The 21585-nt window shown below is 42.1% G+C and overlaps 1 protein-coding gene across 4 annotated transcripts in view; it reads right to left on the minus strand.

The window, feature by feature from the left end:
• Positions 1–21585, minus strand: part of LOC141766709 (transcription factor SOX-6-like) — a 129652-nt gene that overhangs the window by 31572 nt on the left and 76495 nt on the right. For all 4 annotated transcript variants that reach the window (XM_074633779.1, XM_074633780.1, XM_074633782.1 and 1 more), the window contains 4 exons: positions 13988–14160; positions 10921–10989; positions 1559–1679; positions 159–238 (listed from right to left, as the gene is read on the minus strand). In XM_074633779.1, the coding sequence (XP_074489880.1) occupies positions 159–238; positions 1559–1679; positions 10921–10989; positions 13988–14160 (443 nt within the window). The remainder of the gene's footprint in view (positions 1–158; positions 239–1558; positions 1680–10920; positions 10990–13987; positions 14161–21585) is intronic.

Here is a 21585-nt window from a genome sequence, read left to right on the forward strand (position 1 = left end):
GTTTGGGTGTCAGACGCCGAGGGGCCCTGACCAAGCGTCGGTATTTGACGAGTTTGGAGTGAGAGCGGGTTGTAGCGGCAGCTATATAGGTTCTGGTTTCGTTAGGATATCGTGGTGATTATGATGGAATTTCAGGAGAGCAGGAGTTTTCTTCTTACCTGTAGTTGTAACGGGCTGAGTCCAGATGCTGCTGCAGCTGCCATTGTAGATGGAATGAACTGCATGGGGTAATTCTCACCTGTTGCAAACAGAAATAAAACATATGATGAAGAAAAAAGTGGCGGGGAGGCAGTTTACTGCACAAGAACTAACCTGCTCTTTACTTCCAGCCAGCTTCTGTCCATCTGTCTCGCCCTTTGTCTGCTTTTCTCTTGCTCTCATGTTTTTATTCATGGAAACACCAAGGGTCACAAGTGTTTTATTCAAAGGTTAATAGCGCTCATTGTCGGTACACACGGGTGCTTGAGACTCGGGCGATCAGAGTTCAAGTCCAGCGCGGCCTCATTGGGATGCACTCATAAATGCATATACGAGTACCGTGTACAACCCCCGCTGTTTGTCCCTAAAAGGCTTTCCATGTCCGAGCCTTTGTTGAAAACAGACCAATGTCAAAGGAGAGCGTAGAATAATGGCTTTCTGATTCCCTTTCTTCATCTCGGCCTCTCTTTGCGGTCTCGCGGGAGTGTATGCTCACGCAGTAGGAGTAAACATGGATTACTGTGTATGAAGCACGGAGGACCGGTGGTGCGCGGCGTCAGGCGAGCACCTGGAGGAATGCATGGAAGACAGGAATGTGCGAAGGACGAGGAAAGAGGAAGAAAGCAGGTGGTGCCGCCGCCGATCCTACAATAAGAAGACTGTACTTGAACTGTTCTGCTTGTGTGTTTTCGAGAGGTTTAGTTGAGACTGTTTGTGCAAAATCCTTGTGGATTGCTGGAAACATGTAACAAGCATGCAATCCTTTAAGTGTGTTTTGGGTGAAAGCATGCGTTTGGTCTGTCTGCGTCATCCTTATGTGTACATTGTTGGGTCGGTGCGTACCAGGAGAACATGCTTAAGAGTGTGTGTGTGTGTGTGTGTGTGTGTGTGTGTGTGTGTGTGAGAAAGTGTGAAATTCCATGTTGCAGATGTGTTGTGCAACTGACATGCTTTCAGCACGCCATAAAAGAGACATTCCAGTCCTTGCTGTGTCCAATGTATTGTTCCTGACGTGAACAAGCAGAGCTTGTAAATCTCTCCGCTCATTTCCAGAACATTCCTCACCTGACACACCTCATTAACATAGACTGGGATTCTAGTGTGTGTGTGTGTGTGTGTGTGTGTGTGTGTGTGTGTGTGTGTGTGTGTGTGTGTGTGTGCGCGTGTGTGTGTGTGTGTGTGTGTGTGTGTGTATATGTGTGTGAGAGAGAGAGAGAAATAGAGACTCGCTGTTTCTTTTTTAGTTAACGAGAACCATCAGAGTCGTAGAGCTTTTGTGTGAGCGGGGATTAATGTTTATCCAGACGTATATTTCCTTAACACTCGCCAGTGCGTGCAATTGTTCAGTGTGTTTGTATACCTGGCTTGTAGGACATGCTCGGTGGGAAGAGGAAGCCCTGCTGTGCAGCAGCGGCAGCAGCCAGAGACCGCTGGTCGTGAGGAAACACTGGGATCATCAGAGGAGGCATGTGACCCTGGACCTGAGAGAGAGAAGAGAGAGACGTCGACAACGAGAAAGAGAGGGAGGAGAGAGATGTTTGAAGTCCTTACATGAAACGTGTCATAAAGATAGAACAAGATGACTAAAATCACCTTGACGAACACACAAGCACTCCTGTCTACACACGACGCACAAAAGAGAAAGATGAAACCAGAAAAAAACAGTGAAAAAATATGGAAGGATGGAAAGGAAGGGCTGAAAAGAAAAAGTGAAGGGAAGAAGCACAGAAGAAAGAAAGAATGATGAAAAATAAAAAAAGGGGAAAAGAGTGAATAAAGATGGAAAGAGATGGTCACGATTCAGAAATACTGCTGACACAAACTAAACACGTCTCAAATACAGTAGAAAGACAAAAACATTCACTTCAAGAACGAAATGATCAGCAGGGTTGAAGAGCGAAGACCAGGCAACAAATAAAGACGCACACTCTTTGAGAGACAAGTGTAAAAATGTGAAACAAAATGCCTTTAAAAACAACAGAGAGGCTAACAGCTGCCTTTCATGTCGGCTTGAAAGACTCTTAAAAAGTGTGGGTTCGACTGAGTTAAGGCGCTGAGGGCTCCGACTGAGGAGAGCATATCAAAGATGAGCCTGCGGGAATCTATTAGGGTCGGCTGTACGTAACCACCGGACCGTCTCACTCTCTTTCCCTTCCATCTCGCCGCCTTTATCTCATCACTTTAATATTTTTTTTCTGTCTTGTAATATTGTTTGTGTCTTTCCTCCTCATGCCTCCGTCCGTCCGTCCGTCTGTCTTTCTGTGCTTCCTTTTTCTTTCTTCTCGCTCGTTAAGTTCCAATCTCAAAGTTAGGAACATTTTGTTAAAGTCATTAAAAATCAAATGCAAATTAAGTGCTATTAACCCATTAACTCCCAGAAAAAAAGGATTGACTAATATTTGGATATTCTTGATCGTAGCTAAAACATCTACAAAAAAATATTTTATTCCCTCAGCGATCATCACTTTGAATAAATTTAAATAGTATTGAATTAATCTATCTATCTTGTATCAGTCATATTTCATGCTTGCTGAAAAAATTTACTTTCAGGGAGGACATTTTTTTAATTTAATTTTTGCATTCATATAGCACTTTGCTTTCTTTATTTCTTTATGGATTAGTTATACATAAAATTGTTTTAAAATCTGCAATTTGTATTGATATTTTATAACTGTCCGGCTCACTTTTTCTTTCACTCTTTAGCATTTTCTTGTTTTTATTGGCCTCCTGTTATCTCTTCTCTGTTTCAACTTTTGAGAATAATACTGTTCTTTTCTTGTCTCTCATCACGTCTGAATGTTTATTATTTTATTTTTTTTAATTCTTGACAGTCTCCCTTTCTCTTCTCATCCCTTTCTGTCTCATTGTGCTTCCCATTTTATTTATTTTTTTAGAGTTAAGATTCACCCTCTCACTCCTTCCTCTGTCTTTTCAGCTAATCACACTATCATCTCGGCGTTTAAGTCTTCTTTCTTTCATTATCCATTTCTTATTTTTGTTTCTGCGTCTCTCCAATCCCCTCTTAACCCTTTCCTCTCATTTCACATCTTCTCTTCAAGCTCGTCTTCCTCCCATCTCTTCCTCTCTTTTCTTCTTTTTCTTTCCCGTGTTCCCACTCTTTGAGATGAACGCTTGTTGACACCTCTCTCTCTCTTTCTCCCTCCGCTTCCCTCCTTACCTCCGTTCAATGCCATCTACCTCCATTCATCTCCTTTACTACCAATACATTAACCACGCTGACCCCTCCTACTGTCCCCCCCTGGGACAGTTCATCATTAGAGACTAAATTTACACCATCAGCATGTTGCATGTGGTTACTTCTTTGCATTTGTAGTTGCAGGGTTACGTGGTTGAATTAGATGACCGTCCTCTGGGATGTTTGTGGAGTGTGTGAGGGAGGGAGGGAGGGAGGATTTGTGGTGGGGAGGTTCAAAGAGCATGGCTAAATAGAGAGAGAGAGAGGGAGCGATGAACAGGACTATCTTTGCCTCGCATGTGTTTGCTGAAGGGCTGGAAAGATTAGTCGATCAATGAGGAGATAAACAGAAAAGTAATTTTGATTGATTTGATCAATTTGATAATTGATTAGTCATGGAAAGCATTTAGCAAGCATCTCAAATGTGAGGATTTACTGCTTTTGATTAATTGTAAATTGAATATCTCATCTAGGTCGTGTGTGTGTACGAGCACACATCTGTGCAACAACAGGGCATCAGACATCTGTGTCGCCCACAGTTAACGGGAAGCGTGCAGTTACATGTGTTCGTCACCTGACCAGCTCTTCAGACAAGGTTGTTTAGGTCACACTCCAAAAAGGGCCTGATAGCTTGGGAGGCCCTCATCACACACACACACACACACACACACACACACACACACACACACACACACACACACACAGAAGCTGTCTGACGTCTTGTGACACGGAGAAAAGGGAATGAAGAGAGAATAAAAACGAGTCTGTCCGTCTGAATCGCTAAAAAAAAAAAAAGAAGAAGAAGAAGAAGAAGAGAGAAGTGGGGGATGAGGGGGGGTGGAAGTTATAGAGTGGGACAAAATGCTCCCATTCATTGTATTCCTTTGGGAACACTGGGACTGACTGGGGCTGCTTCACCAGCGCAAACACACAAAGATCTTCTTTTACCGAGGGGAGGGTGGTGGGGTGGTGGGGTGTGGGGGGGTGGATGAATGGACTGGGGAAGGTGGTGCTGAGGGGGCCCCCGCTCTGCTCAGCCCCTAAGAAAACACCAGGCCCCCTTCCTCTAACTGCCCACCAGACACATCGCCATACACACCTACATGTAGGCACAAGGAACATGTGTACACGCGCAGACACACACACAGTCAGAATTAATGGTCCTCTTGTGTACGGGCAGCAGGGTTAGGGGGCAATGAGTACGTATGTGGTGCGTCTGTGTGTCGGTGTGTTTGAGAAGGAGAAAGAAAGAGTAGTAGTAGTCTGGTTATGCAGGTATGCACACGACACTTGAGGTAACAATCTGCAGATTCATACAGGTGAATTATGCTTTGTTAGCCTCAACTGGAAAAAGAAAATCAAAAATATTTGTCCTTCTAGTGACTTGTTCCATGAAAAAACTGAATAGTAATAATATTATATAAATATATCAATTCTATAAATGAAATTCTAGTTAAAAAATTTGCAAAGATAAAACTGTTATTGTTATTAACAAGTGATCTCTGGAAGCACGATTTGGCACTATGGATGGCAATAAAATCTCTATTCTGATTAGTTCTGTCTTTCTCTCTTAAGGCGTTTCCAGACCTAGTTTAATTGCTTTGTTCCAGTCTAGGGACTAATTTGACGCAATTGCATTTGCCCCTCAGTTCATTTGTGTTCACACGACAACGTTCAAGAGCGGCCCCGAAAGTTGTAAACAAATACCACGGTTTAGAAATATTACCAGGAAGATTTGCCTCAAAACTCTCCCTCTTCATCATGAAGCACCAGCAGCGTGTATTGATAATTTAGTTTATATGGTTAATGTAACAGTGTTCATTAAGTGAACAGAACACACCAGACAATAGTTCTTCAGATGCAGCATCAGGTAAACTTGATTAGATTATCTTTATAACCCGGCGTGTTCGTCATCATGATGTATAGTTGAGTATCACAGCTCTCATATAAAACTGTAGGCAACAGCTTCCACAAAAAAAAAGCTCAAACAAGGCAAATATGAGATGAAGTAACATTAAACGAGTAACTATTGAAGAAAGCAATCTACCTGACAGATATATTTTTTTCCCAGGAGTTAAAGGTCCAGTGTGTAGGATCTGGCGGTATCTAGCGGTGAGGAGACTGCAACCAACTGAAGCCTCTCCCGCGTGCCAAGTGTGTTGGAGAGCTACGGTGGCCGATGTGAAAACACAAACGTCCCTCTCTAGAGCCAGTGCGTAGAGTGTGTGTGTGTTCATGCGAAGTGAGTGGTGAAGCAAGAGAGAGAGCGAACGGCGACGACGGGAGCGAGTAACGTTATCGACTCCGACTAAAGTAAAACAAACTAAAGTACAGCTGGGTTCTTTTAGTCTGTTGTAGTGAACCTTTGCCCCCTAGTGGTCAGACTGTGCTTAATGCACCTTTAAGAACGCAATATATATACCTACAAATAATTACATTGCTCAGTTTGTTCTCGCTATACCCATGAGAGCACAACGAAGACGCTAGAGGTGATTTTAAATTGAAGCACACAGAGTTACTGTATGCTTGTAGCATTTTTCTATAGGCTAACACACAGGTTAATTCACTGGAGGGAGGGCCATTGTAAAGTCAAAAGTTAGCCATTCTCCATAGCTGGTGAGTCCAATCCACGTTATGGGCCTTCCATGGCTTTCCGAGTCATTGTGTCTGAAGCGGTATATGCTGACGTAGGTGCTGCTGTCTTTCTAACAGCCATTTGCCTGCTCCATTAGTTCTTATGCATGTGTGTGTACTGTATATGTGGGTGTGTGTGTGTGTGTGTAGATTATTGTGCCTGTTTGTCTTAACACAGGTTTTGCAACCCAGAATATTCAGAACCGCCGCCTCAACGTCAGCACTTTATTGACTAGAAAAAAACTTCCAGCTTTGATTCAGACTAACAGTGATGGGGTGAGAACAAGGGCGCTGTAATTTATCGATACAATATTCATGTTCTTTTTATAAAATAAATATAACCTTTCTTATTTGTGAACAAATATAATTAATGAAACATTATTTAAAAGTGTTTCTGAATCTCTTCTGTTGATTTACAGAACAGTATTTAATTATAACAGCGCAAACATTGACGGAAGAATTAAATGTTCAGATGAAGGCTGTGATATGTGTAAATAATATAATAATTATTGAACTAAAGCATTATCTATAGTGATAATTATGGTCCAAAATGATGTGAAATTGCATAGTTTTAAGTCAAATCTTGTCAAACCCAATATCTCCTGGTATAATAATGACTTTATGAAGGACACAAGGAGAAGGCGTATAGCAGGGTTATGTGGTTGAATAGCGTGTATAAGTAAAAACAGACAATATATACAAAAATAAAATAAAAAATACATAATAAAAAGCAGCTCCCACATGGAAATACATAAGCAGCTGCTTTATATCAAGAATTATTTGACAACCTTTGATGAAATTAAATGAAATATTTTTACTATCTAACTATCAATAGCTATTATATACAGTAGGAACTCTTGGGCGAGGTTATATTTTCTTTTTTTCTTATATTTTCTGTAACATTTTCAGTATCTTTTATTCACTGTAGAAATTCAGAAAGTAATAATGATTGCTGATACCGAGGAGTACTGGCACTTGTTTTGTTTTTTTTTCATTTCAAGGACAAATGACTGTTGAAACCAGAGTTCTATGTCAAAAACTCAGATTATGAAAGTTGGTCAAAACCATATCTTTACCTTAATTAGTCACAGCGTAAAAACACCCAAACCAGTGGGCTAATGGTGTTTCAACAGGGGGCAGCATACTGTAATCATCCACAGAAGAAAATAACACAAGATGAAATTGAAAAGTAAAAACAATCAGAGAACAACAAGAACTCAAAGAGAGAGAGGAGGGGAGGGTAGGGGAAGGAGGGCGGGCGAAGGAGGAGACAGAGGAGTTATAAACTAAGAACAGAGAGAGGGAGGAGGAGGAGGAGTGCGGCTTTGCAGTCATTAATTAGCCCGTTAGCTAGGGCCCGGGCGGTGCGGTTAGGGCCTGTGCCTTTTGTGGGCCCGAAGGAAATGGGCCACATATGAGAGCCATTATAGGGACTGACTTAACAAAGACACATGCCTGTCAGCCACCAGATTGGGCTGGGCCGCTCTGCCTGTATACGGCACACAAAGGGCCCCACCACCACCACCGCCACCGTGTGTGTTAGCATGTGCGTGGGCCCTATATGTGTGTTTTTTGCACGTGCGTCAGGGGAATATATACGAACCGTCCACATGTGTGCAGCAATATCAGCTGTCTGCACTTTAAGTTAATATCAGTTGCCTGTTTATGTGTAATATGTAGTGTGTGAGCTTGCATGCATGTATGTACATTTTAAGTATTAATATCAGCTGTTTCTTCACGTGTCGGTGTGTGCATGCGTGTCTGTACGTGTGTGTGTGTGTAACCATATCTATCAGAATGGGGCCTTTCGGAAGCGTTTCTTTAACCCGTGGACATCCCCCGCTGGCTCTCCACACCATTTAAAACCACATGACAGGAAACCTGGGTCACTTTGAACTACAGCGCGCTCCCCCACCCCCCTCTCCTTCAACACCACAATCGCTGACAAACACACTGACACCATGCGAGGAAGACGGAACGATGAGAGGCAGAAATGGAAAAAACAGCTCCCCACTTTATTGTCTCCGTTCATAAATCAGACTCAGAGAAGACTCAGTTTCGATGCCAATCTATAAAACATTCAAAATGTATGATAATAAGTCATAAAATTAATGCTAATTAATCACCGAAGGTCGGTTAACTTTATTTGATGATGCAACAGCTGGCGCGTGTGCGGCGAACACATCGGGGAGTTGCTGCAACGGCTCCACGTTTTTCCTTCAAAAAACTTCTTTTTTCGGTTCCTTATTTTTTCCATCTGGACAACATTTAGTGTTTCAAATTAAGATATGAACAACAAGCGGCACTTCTAAAAAAAGTGGCTTTACCACACTGAGGCCTTTTCTTTTCAGCTGAAACAGTAGCATTTGGTCAGCTCCTCAGAGTATTGGCCTGAGAGGAGCTCAGGTCTGGATTTGATAAGTGGAAACAGACCGGTGCAGCGCTGCCTGTGTGTTTAAAGCCAACACAGCGTAAACAGCCCGTACTCCAGTGACTAAGCCCTGGAGCTTAGCCACAATAATTCTAAACCTCTGTACAGTAGATAGGCCATATGCTCCTTACTAAGCTGGGTTTGTTCCCCCCAAGAAATGCCATTGTTTTAAAAACAACAAGACGCACACCCAGCTGTGATGCATATAACATTTAAAATGAAAACAAATTCTTTGTTTTGGGTCCCTCTGTGCCTTTTCTAAACAGCAGATTGAAGTAATTCGGCCCACTTTGAATTAAATTGAACATAGAAAATAAGCGTGACACAAAGACGCAGCGGAATACGTTTCACCTGGATTCCAAGCAGATGCTTCTGAAGCTCTCTACATGATAACACGCTGCTCTCAAGAGCTATTTTCTGCACGTCCCCTTCATCCTCTAAACCAAACATGACACAGTATCCGTGCTTCACAGCGTGGAAGAGGATCCGAGCAGGAGCTGGGTTTTTATGGGCTCGCTCTCCCCTGGGGCTCAGAGGCCTAATGAAGTCCGATCCGAGCTTTATTAAGATCCAAGGGTGGGGCCTCGTAATAAAAGAGCAGAAGAAGAAGAGGGGGTGGGGCGGGGGGAACAAGCTCTCGTTAACTAGATCACACCTCCGGAGCACAGGGAGATCCAAAGCTCGGGACCGATGGGGGGTAAACGGGGCGTACTGGCCGAGACTGAACCGGTCGTAGCAGATTCAGATTGTCTCACGAGCCGATTTAATTCAGCAGCAATAGAACCACTTAAAAAAAACATAAACTGATGAAATACAAGCTGGTTAACTTCCCACATGGCCGTCAGCCACAGCGCGCAAACTTTACCAGCATTTGGCTCCCAGCTGGTGGTCATTTGACACGTTATGATTGGAGCATATTGTTTATGCTAAATGCAGTACCTGTGAGGGTTTCTGGACAATATTTGTCATTGTTTTGTGTTGGTAATTGATTTCCAATAATAAATATATACATATATTTGCATAAAGCAGCATATTTCCCCATCACTCCCATGTTGATAAGAGTATTAAATACTTGACAAATCTCCTTAAAGGTACATTTTCAACTGGTAAAAAATCTGCGATTAATTAGTGATTAGGGATGCTAATTTTGAAAAATGTTCTTAACCGATAACCGATCCTCGTTAACCGATTATTAACCGACAAGATTTGTGCCTCGCATGCAGCGGTGCGCCAGTTGCAGTGTATGAGCACAACAGACAACGGAGTCTCCAGTTCACCCATACGGGAGTGTATGCTGCGTTCACTGTCTCCAGTTCACCGTGTTAACTTAGCAGATAGATAACTTAGATGCTGCGTGTCGCGTACATGCAGCCAGTAAAAGTCTCCAGCGCACATTTAGTTTAGTTTAGCAGGTTGTCCGCTGTGTGTCTGCCCGGCGTAACGACACTCTGTCCCGGATTAACGATAACGATTGTCCGACTATTGTGCTATGTTAGCAGCTGTAGCTCTGCTGGTAGCTTCGTGCCCGCTGTAGTCACACACACATACGCTCTGTCAGCGCGGCGAAACTTCAGATAGTTCCCGACAGACCGTGTGTGTGTGGCGTTCTAGCTGTGAACGTAGGTGTAGCAGACAGTGTGTGTACACTTTATTTGTCAGTGAATAAATACTACGAGGCTACAACTCCTCCGCTCAAGCGAGCTCAAGACCCGAGCCAACTTCCTGTATCTGTAACGCCGGCTCAGACGCTCTTAAGGTGGACCAGCTTTTCCCCTTAAAGTGATGAGTTTTTCTCAGCTTTTTAATGAATTATTAACATTTCTTTTAACGGTTTTCACCGATAGTGCTCGATTTATGAAAGCTGCAAAAAGAGTAAACAGAAAGAGAGCTGAGAGGAACATAACACGTTTGGTTGAAACAGACAGAGAGACAGAGGAGTGCACGTCGGGGTGAAGAGAGTAAACACATGTTGATAAATAGACAACTGGAGAGAGAGAGAGAAAGAGTAGGTGGAAGCCCGTAAAGGATGCTGGGATATCGATTGCTGACTGATCAATGCAGCAGTAAATGATCCGGCCATAACCAGGGCAATTACTGGGTCACCACTGTGTGTTATTGTGTGTGTGTGTGTCTCCGTTGGTGTAACTGTCGTATCTCTCAATAGCAGGCAAAACTTAAAAGAAAAGGTCACGACCTCTCGCGCTATTGTTGTTTTCCAATCACACGTGACTCAATAATAGTGGAGCAGGAGGAAAATGGACACTCCAGATCATCAAGACGGCGGACAAAAGGCAAAACACTAACAGCGTCCTCGCAGAGACGGACACAGCAAAGAAGAGACGAGGGGCGTCTGCAGAGGGCAGGAGTCAACTCAAAAATGTGAGGAATGAACGGAAGAAGAGTGTGTTTGTGAGAGTGTGTGTGTGAGTTGGTAGTTGGGAAGGCGTGTCCGCCTGCTAACCTGGATCTGTTGTTGGAGAATGTTTATCTTGTGCTGCTGCTGCAGGAGCTGCTGCTGTTGTCTGGCGATCTGCACACACACATACGCACACAAAGAGAGAGAGGGGAAATGTTCATTAAGCAATAATGTCTTCAATAATGCTTAAGAAGATGAAGAATAAGTTATTTTGTTTTGTTTTTAAAATTAGGCAAAAAATATTATGTTTTTGTTCTGTTTTTTTCTTTTATACTTCTTAATAGAAAAATCTGTGTGAAAATCAGATTATTCATAGAAAGCGTGCATGCACACAGAACTAACGACACCAGACAGCTGTAATGTTTTGTCATTAAATCTTCAACAGGCATACCCCACATGTGCTGTACTTTAACCCAGTGATTCTCAAAGTGAGGTCCAGGGACCCCCAGTGGTCCCTGGACCTCTGCCAGGGGGGTCAGCGAAATTATTTGTTATAAATTATAAAATTGTGCTTTATCATTAAAACGTGCAAAACAACCATATAATGACCATTACTCCCACCTACGTTAGCTTTGGACCAATAGAAACTTTGATATGATTTGTGACGCACAGCAATAAGTCCATTATTATCCCTGGCCCCAGAAAGTTTGAGAACCCCTGCTTTAACCAGCTGTTACTGTTTCATTATTTTTGATAAACCTTGGTCTGATCTGTGTTGAATTGCTGAATGAACTTTTGGATGCATGGGGACATAAAATCTGTTCCAACCGATCTGTGTCTTTTAAAAACTTGCTCATTTTTGGGGTAAAAATTTGTAAAAACACAAATAATGTGTTTTAATATTGAGTGAGAGAGTGAGAAAGACTAGAACATAATGCATACATGCATACATGCTTTATTAATAAAGGCACAAATGTTCAACAACGCTGAAAAAAAAATGATTCTGACATGTGGTGCAGCAGGTTAATGGTCGTGCTGCATTCAAGATCAACATTTTTTTTTAGCAACGTGAAGAGTTTCTGAATAAATCTCTTAACTGACACTGAATTTGTGAGATTGACATGTTTACTAAGAAACCAACAACACCCAGCATGCCTCTGGAACCCCCCCACACACCCATCAACGCTCATCAACAGGAGTGGCGATCATAGTTATTTCTTCCTCTGTTGTTTGTGTGATAAAAGAAAAACGTCAAATGGGCTGAGTCTCCAGCCAGTGACGGGCAACCGGTACCGGCCAGTGGCGTGAGGTTAAAAATCCTTAAAGGGGCAGCACGTCAACTATTTGATCCCGCCCACTCTGCGTCAGGAAAGTAAAGCATCTGCCCTCTCTTTCTTCTGGAGGAGTCATTTAGTATATTTATTCTGAAATGTAATTACAGGCTGCTGAATGGGAGGCGGCGCCCCATTTGCACACATGTCATATTTCATTAAAGGCAGATTTCTCAGGGTTTGTCTGTAGGGCATTATCCTATCAAGTCTCAACAGCCAAATGACTGGCTGATATTGGAATCTGTCTTTCTTTTCACTCTCTCCATCTTCCCCGTTCCTTTGTGGAGCCGTGAAAGGTGGAATGTGTTGTGATGGGAGGTGTGGACTTGTCCAAACAGAGCCTGTCGTATGTCGACCTACAGTAACATGTCGGCAAACAGCGAAAAACAAAGAGCAGCTCACCTAAACACCTCTCTGCTTAGGTTCTCTCTCTTTCTCTGTCACATACTAATGTTTCTACGTCTGACACCTGAAGTCACGCAGCAGCTTCTGGAACTAAGCGTTTGACGCCACACAAACATACAGATACACACAAACAACACAAATCTTGTTGGGTCTTATCTTGGAAGTTTTTGCTGTCATTACTTTTAGTTATGATGACATTTTGCAAACCAACTTCCCCCTGGGAACAGAGCAGCATCACTAGAACGAAATCTAAAAAAGACAATGTGAGCAGTCAGAGAGTCATACAGGTTAAACTCAGAGTTTAAGCATCTAAACCAATGTGTGACAAATCTAATGGCCCTGACACACCGAGCTGACGGTCGGCCATCGGACAGTTTGGGGCCATCGGGGGGCGTCTGTCGGCCTAGTGTTTGTCGTGTGTCCCGCACCGCCAGCTCTAATTTGCCCATGTTGGAGGTTTTTCGGCCGATTCAGCATGTTGAATCGGCCATGGAGCCCGTCGGAGAGAGAAATCACCCCGATTGGCTGTTCAGCTTAAACGAATCAGTGCATGAGAAGTGCTCTTCATCTCATCTGATCATTCCAATACGCGGATATTTTCACAACGACACGGTCATCTGGAATGAACCTAAGTGGTGAGTGAGAGTGGTGTGAAAATGGTCGGCTTGCCGCTTAGTTTCATGTACGTATCATAACACCGGCTTGTATAGCCGCAGTCCTCGGTCTTCCGGTTTCCCTTTTTGAATGATAAATGCAGACCACCGCTAAGGAGCAGTAGGGAGAGTTATTTCCTCTCACGCAGACGCAGAACGTACGTGGTAGTCGGTCGTTGGCTGTAGTCTTTGCGAGTGTTCGAGTGCAACTTTTAGGCCAAGACAAAGGCGACGTGGGTCGACGGAACTGGCGGCCTTCGTCGCCAGTTCTTTGATGTCGGCTCGGTGAATTCCACAATGAATGCCGGTGTAGAAAATAGGAAAACATCTAAACTCTGGTTCACAAAATGATGTTTCTTTATCAGGCCTTTCTTTAATCTTTGTTTATTTCTTGCAAAATGCTGTATAAATGTACCTGTTTAGGCTTTCTAAATGTATACAAAGAAAAGAGAACATCACTCGTCGAATGAACTGCTCACCCCTCATAGACCCTTCATAGACCCTTCATAGACGTGTAATCTATGAGGACAGGTCATAAGGAGACACTGCTTTGCGTTAACGGGTTCTTTTTTCTAAATAAACTTGCTAAAAGTTTATCCAACTTGTCTGATCGTCTGACTGCACATGTTTGTTCTTAACCTCGCTGGATTGCATCCCCAAATCTCAGTGATGAAGTTAGTGATTAAATCGTTATCATAAAGTAACGGAATGAAGGAAATAGAATTACGGCAACACCAACAACACAACGCCCCTCCACCACCAACACTCTCACACTCTCCCTACCTGCTCCTGCTGCTGCCTGGCCAGCTCCATCTGTTGTCTCTGCTTCTCCAGCTGTGAGGCGGCCATCTTTTTCTGCTCGTCGTGGGCGGAGAGGAGCTGCTCCCTCAGACTGATCAGCTGACCAATCATGGTGGAAAGTTGGTGCTCCTTCTCCTCCAGCGACTCCGGCGTACCTGGACAGGTAAAAGAGAAGAGACGGGTTATAATGTGACGTTGAAAACAGGAAATGAGCGCTGACACAGCTGGACGTTAATTTAAAAGAAGAGATACATGATGCAGTACTAAGTTAGTGGTAGAAGATGATGGTCTATAGCCAGAAATACGTGTTGCTCAGAGCGTGGAATTAAAGTCATAAAACAACATGAATAAATTTGGTGAAGGTTCCTGATGACGTCCAACATGCTTCTTCCTGAAGAGAGCCACGACTGGAACAAGCTCTCTTTTTTGACTTGAAGTAACCAAACTAAACCAACATCAACAAACCAAAAGCAAATGAAATGTGTTTGGCCAACATGAACTAGACGAGCTTTAGAAAAACGCCCATCTGTAAATTCTCATAAATCACGCGGCTTGTAGTTACATCTCACTACTTATTATCTCCTGTCTTGTCTCTGCATGCCATCCGTGTTTATCACTTAGTGTCTGCACACAAGAACAATAAAAGCACTTTGAGTTAACCTTTGAAAACAAGTAGCTGTCACACGCCTTTGTCAGGTTTATGATGTGAACATTCTTGGGAAGTTTTAGTCAGGCAGGAAGGCTAAACAGACTGAATGTGCTGGATCACACAACCGACAGTGTTGTATAAGCAACTTTTACTTTTTCATCAGCATCAAACTCCCTTTATATTACCTCTGGCTTTACTCGTCAGGTTTTATAAACCTTTACGCCCTGTTTTCTCCCATTAGTTTTTCTTTTGTGCTTCGTAAGGGGAGATTCTAATGCTATTATTCCATCACACACACTGATCGTAAGAATTGCCTGCCTGATTGTAAACAGTGAATTATTGTAAAGGAGACTTAAGCTTCTTGTGTGTTTTAGCCCAAACAGTCTGGAAATAGCTATTAATATTTAAAACCACACCTATCCTGACTCAATCATAATAACCAGAACTTTCCAAAGTAAGTAAAAAATCAAGTTATAGCAAAGCAGAAATGAGGAGACATGTTATGTCATTACAATGTGAATGGAGTGTTTTTCTCACATGGTTCTGTCTATCCTCCTTTTTCCCTCTTTGCACTGACAATCACACGCAAACATGTTGTATTCATCTAGAAAATGACACAATTATAATCAGCAACACATAAAGTGTCTGGAGCCTTCATGTCCCAGAGGAAGTCGTTGCTCTCCAGAAGTTAATGTTTTTGGCATAAAGCTGATTAGATCAGCCCCAAAGTAACTGAATTTAATGCTATATATATATTTATGTAAAATATCTCACGTTCATAACAAACCAAATTTCATGAAAATCGGTTCATAAGTTATGGTCGATTCTTGTAGAGAAGATTACATCTTGTTTAACTTACCAACTGATCGAGACCTCCAACATGGAGACCAAGCAGAAGCATATCTGCGTTACTGTGTTTGTCATAATTACAAGTAAACAATTCAGATTGCATTGTCTAACGTTGGCCTACAATTTACTGGTGTATTTAATTTAAAATCTGCACCAGCATGAGATTCACTACCTGCTTCTTCTTCTTCTGTTGTGTACCTGGAGGACTACCAACGTCAGAGGTGAATGACTCCACCTACTGTACCGGAGTGCGTCACAACGTGACTTCATAAAGAACATTAAACCTGTTAAATAAAGCCCTTTGGACCTGTGGGCTGATTGTTCGCTAAATCTAACGTTAGAGGGCTAAACATTATTTCAGAAACTAATAATAATAGGCCTAATAATAGTATAATTATTTTAATGCCTTCTGCCTTCAGGTGCTTTGTCTGTCAAAGCACTTTTTTATTTTATTTTATTTTTATTTTTATTTTTATTTTTATTTTTATTTTTATTTTTATTTTTATTTTTATTTTTATTTTATTTTAACTATGACTATTTTATTTTATTTGTATATTTGTGTGTATTTATTTATCTATTTATTTTTGTACACTTGTTTTCCCTTTAGTTGAGTGCCCTCTGGGTATTGTCATGGGTGGGATATCTATCAGTCCAAACAAGTTTGTACATTGGCTTGTCAGAGTTGTATTAATAAAATTCAGAAATAAACTCTGTTAAAAAAAAAGAACCTTGTAAACTCTGCTTTTAAAGGTGCTTTATACATATAGTTATTATTATAGGTGTGAGGCCACACTGAATATTTGTATTATTCTGATTGGGTGTAACTAGTCAGCTTATAGCCACACAGCTGAGCCAATGATTGTGAATCAGGAACGTCTTACTGTTAAAAAGCTAAGTTACTTTGAGTTGCGTTGCTGCTTGTGACTGGAAAATAAAAGCATATCCTATTATTTTTGTATTTGTTGCATTTCAGCCATATAACTGGCCAATAATGTGTTTTTGGCCGCTCTAGCAGGGCATGGGTAGACCTACGCTTCAGCCACAAACGTCTGCACATCGGAAAACTCCTTTTACCTTGAATCCGTGTTGAATGAAGGGAGATTAATTCTCCAGCAACATCCTTTAAGCTCTCTGGGGGATACACATCAACCCTGCCTGAACCTGGAGCTACTGTTGTTATATTTCTCATAGTCTTCTTGTTTAGTGGATGCAAACCACTCACAGAACAACACGATGATGAGCTCGTGATTTTCTATGTCAGTGTGTTTTCTTCTTGTTTGTGAGAGTGTGTGTGAGTGAAACATAAACTTGTACACATCCACACTGAAGTTTATCTTGTTTAGAAGTTCTTGCTCTTGTGTGTGTGTGTGTGTGTGTGTGTGTGTGTGTGTGTGTGTGTGTGTGTGTGTGTGTGTGTGTGTGTGTGTGTGTGTGTGTAAGGTCTTGCCCTGGGGCCATGTAGGGAGATTGCAGGGTGGCCCCAACACTACCTGCATACTAACAGAGTCTCCATTGTAGTCCTGTCAGGCCCCTATTGTACCCCAGACCGGCCCCACACACACACTCACACACTCACACACTCACTCACACACTCACACACACACACTCACAGAAATTACCCCTCAGCACCCCTGTATCAAAGGCAACATTCTCCTCTTCTTGTCTCCCTTTTTTCATGCTTTCATTCTTTCTTTTCTCGGTTTTCCCCAAACGACCTCCCCATCAGTCACTCCACTTCCAAGTCCACGTTCTCCCTGTGGCCTTTCCTCTCCTCTCCTCCTTTTTCCTCTCCTCTCCTCTCCTCTCCTCTCCTCTCCTCTCCTCTCCTCTCCTCTCTTCTCCTCATTTCCATTCCTACCCACCTCCTTTCCTTTCCTCTCCTCTCCTTATTCCTTTCCTACTCACATCTCCTCCTCTCCTCCTCTATCCTCTCCTCTCCTCTCCTCATTTACATTCCTATTCTCCTCACCTCCTTTCCTTTCCTCTCCTCTCTTTATTCCTTTCCTACTCACATCTTCTCCCCTCCTCTCCTCATTTCCATTCCTCCTCACCTCCATTCATTTCCTCTACTCTCCTTATTCCTTTCCTCCTCTCCTCTCCTCATCTCTCCTCTCCTCTCCTCTCCTCATTTCAATTCCAACTCTCCTCACCTCCTTTTGTTTCCTCTCCTCTCCTTATTCCTTTCCTACTCACATCTCCTCCTCTCTTCTCCTCTTTTCTCTTCTCTTCTCTTCTCTCCTCCTCTCCTCTCCCTATGCCTTTCCTACTCACCTATCCTCCTCTCCTCTCCTTATTTCTTTCCTACCCTCCTCACTTCCTTTCCTTTTCTCTCCTTTCCTCTCCACTCCTTGTTCTTTCATTACTGTCCTCTCCTCCTTTTCTCTCATCCGTTCCTTTCTTTTTCTCTCCTCTCCTATCCTCTCCTTATTCCTTTACTCCTCTCCTTCTCTCACTTTTCATCTCCTCATCTCTGCTCTCGTGATCCTTCCTCTCATCCTCCTCTCTCCTACCTTTTCTCTCTTCTCCTCTCCTCCTGCTCTTCTCATCACCTCCACCCGTACCATGATACTTCTTCTCTCTTTACTCGCTCATCTGTCTTTTCTCCCTCTCTCGGCTCATCACTTCCTTCTATCTCCTCTCCTCCCATGTTTTCTCATCAGCTCTCTCAATCAGCCGTCCTGCCCTTTTCCCCTCTTCATCACCTCCTCCTCCCTCGTCCCCTCTTATCTACGCTCTTATCCTCCCTTTTTCACCCCTCCCTACCTCCCCTTCGGCCAGTTCAGTCTTGCAACACTGATGGACATTTTGTAACGCTGCCATGCTCTTACAGTAAAACACACACAGACTTCTTCCTATTCCTCTACATTCCTCTCAGTGAAGTTAAGCCTATTGTGTAATCGCAACAACTGCGATTACAGATCCATGATGATTCATCCTGGTGGATTATGGGTTGTGCATTCCAAACGCGGCGTCTCGCGTTCCTTCAACGCTTCTGGCACCAATAATCATCTCAAGACGTTTTCCTTTTTCCATCCATCAGGATTACTCTCGACACCTGCCGAGGGCCGCGGCCAAAACAGAAAGCCATTAAGTGTTTTCTCACTCTGTTTGGATGATCTGTCTCTGAACCAACGCTGGAGCACCATGTCAAAACTCTTACTGCCGCATGAGCCCTTTGTTAGTTCTCACTGGTTACACAGTGTTTGGATTCATGGGAATCAAATCCAGCTTTTTGTTTTATTGTAACTTATTATAATAATACAAGAGAAATGAATGTATAAATGCAAATGCAATGACATTGTTAGTAATCCAGAATTTTCTTACACCTCTGCACCGACCGATGCATGTATAAAATTGTACATTATGTATTTTTATAAACTCCACATTTGCATTTTATTTTACATTTGTATTTTATTGTATTCATTTTAATTGACTTTATTTTACTTGTATTTACTTTCTCTATAGTTTTACTTGAGTTACTGTGAATCTTCCCAGTTTGTTTCTTTAGCATAAGCCAGAAAGAGTTAATATCCTTAGAAAATCTCAAAAATATCAACTTTTCATGAGCTTAAGAAAATGTTTTGTGACAAAACAAGTGTTTTTATACAGTTCATTTGGCTAAAGATGTAGAGAAACGCTTCCTCTTTTAGTTGATCTGAAACATTTAATTTTTTTAAATTACCAAATTACACCTTATTTGTTTATCTATTTTTATTATAATTATTATTTTTAGTGTGTGTCAGTTTGTATTTACATGCTTGCTATGTGAATGTGTGAGTCATTTTACAGAAAAAAAATGTTATAAAATAAATATTTTATTACTATTATTATTATTTTTTATTATTAAATTTTATGTTAATGTGGAGTCACACAATATATATTATAACATTGTCCCAACCACTTCCACTTCAGCCACAAACACACCTAATGACACACACATGCCATGATACAAACGTACAAACCATCACACACACACACTAACTCACGTCACGACGGCCCCAGACTCCTTGGGCTTTCTGCCAAACCATCACGTTTCATCTGTGTGCCAAACTCCCAGCATTCCTTTGGATGACTAAACCTTCTCTCGTCTCAGTGTCACACCACAACAAACACTCTGACACTTGACTTCCCATCAGCCGACAGGCCCCAAGACAAACACGATCGCTACATTTGGTCAAAACAAGTGTCATGATCTCCCCAGGGCTCGCTGGGTACAACGATATCACAGTTGATCTGCACACATTCACTTTTACTGTAAACAGCTCACTTCTCCAGACAGTCAGCAGCGTATACATGAAAATAAAAAAAAGTTGCAATGGGTAAGACGCCTGATTTAAGTGACTTGCAGTGTGATTATTGCGGCCAGATGTGCCAGCTGACAGTATAATCAGACACTTCCAATCCATCTGTTCTTATAAGCTTTTTGACTTATAAAAGCAAGAAATTAAAAAATACCCAAATGTGTTTAAAAGATTGCACGCTTGGCTGTCGGGGATGAGTTTCACCAAGCGGCGTGATAGTAATAGCTGCTGGAAAATCGATAAAAGCATCTGCACACTCATCTCTATTGTAAATACATAATATGTTATCTAAGTTTTTTTGTAACAGATTGAAGCGGAGATAAGTGTTTGGATAATTTCATCTTTTGTCATTGCTGTTTTGGAAAGTTTTGCTAATATTAGCTAATGATGATGTTGTGCCTGTACTTCCTCTTGTTTTATCATTATTATCTAAAATATACATCACACGAAAAGGCGTATAAATGCCACAATAACGCGCAAGGCGTTTAGCATGCAATAAGTACGCCTTTCTTGATTTCCGTAATGTCATTTGTACTCCATGTATCCTGTACTGACTGCAATGTAAACACATCCACCTATAAATGCTACGGTAAGAATTAGAGACGTAGCATAAAAAGCGAGAAAGACCACTTATGGTGAGCTGGTGGGGAGGTGGATGGGCCCAACATACTGACTTTTAGCCAGTAGAGCGGTGTTCAAGAACGTCGTTGACCGGCGTTTTTAGTGACGGAATGACAAACGTCACGTTTTTTATTGATATTTGTGACGTGTTTTCCGTAGTTGCGTTACGTTGTTTCCGTATGTGTTTTGCAATAGTTTACGTACTTATTTTAAGCCTAATCATGACGTTTTCCCTAATCCTAACTAGGAAGTTTTCTTGCCTGAACCTAACTGCAGATGTTTGCGTAACGTACAAATGCCACGCGTAAATGCGTACTCATGACACGCGGAATGTCAGTGTAATGTCGTGGTATTTATAGGCTACGCCTTGCCATGAGAGTGGGCTGCATAAAAAGGAAAACAGATTAAATGCTACCAGATCCATTTGGACAGAAGAACCAAATAAATTCATGAACATAACATAAATACATGTAACTGTAAATGGGAAGCAGCTATGAACTTTCATGATTTCTTAGAGTTGCTGCTTCTCTTTTAGTTTTGCATCCTCTTGACAATATTTGCAATATTTGATGCGCTATATTTTTTTCCGGCTCAGCGCACAGTGGGTTGCCGTAGAGGAGTGAAGTCATTCTGGGCACATTCCCAGATGTGTTTGTGTAAAGTAAAGATTTAAAAAAACAAAAAACATAGTATATGCTGTACATTGGAAGCATGTGGCAGTGCGTTCGTGAGCGCGAATGAATGTTCCGAGTGGAAAAAAAAAAGGAGGTCATCGCTTTTCTTCACCCTAAAAATAGCTGCGACTGAACAAATAGATTCAGGTTGTTGTTGTGTGAGGAGACACAGAGCAACAGTTGTGTTTGTGTATTTAGGTCAGCCGGACTGGCTTCATGTCAGCCATCGAGAAATAAAAGACTCCGACGCTTCAATTCAATCGGAGCGTTTCTTTGGTCAGGACACAGCTGGACGAACAGAGACGTCTGTGTGATCCTTTATGTACATGCATGTACTGGTACATGCTATATTTATGCGTGTTATTAGTGTCTTCAACTAACACACAGGAAATTGATATACTGCACATTCCAGCTTTATGTATAGGACAAGCACGCTGTTGTCTCGGTTCTGGTTGCCTCTGAGATCATAACAGGGTTTTCTGTCAC

Source organism: Sebastes fasciatus, chromosome 4 (assembly GCF_043250625.1).
Source record: "Sebastes fasciatus isolate fSebFas1 chromosome 4, fSebFas1.pri, whole genome shotgun sequence".
NCBI classification, from domain to species: domain Eukaryota; kingdom Metazoa; phylum Chordata; class Actinopteri; order Perciformes; family Sebastidae; genus Sebastes; species Sebastes fasciatus.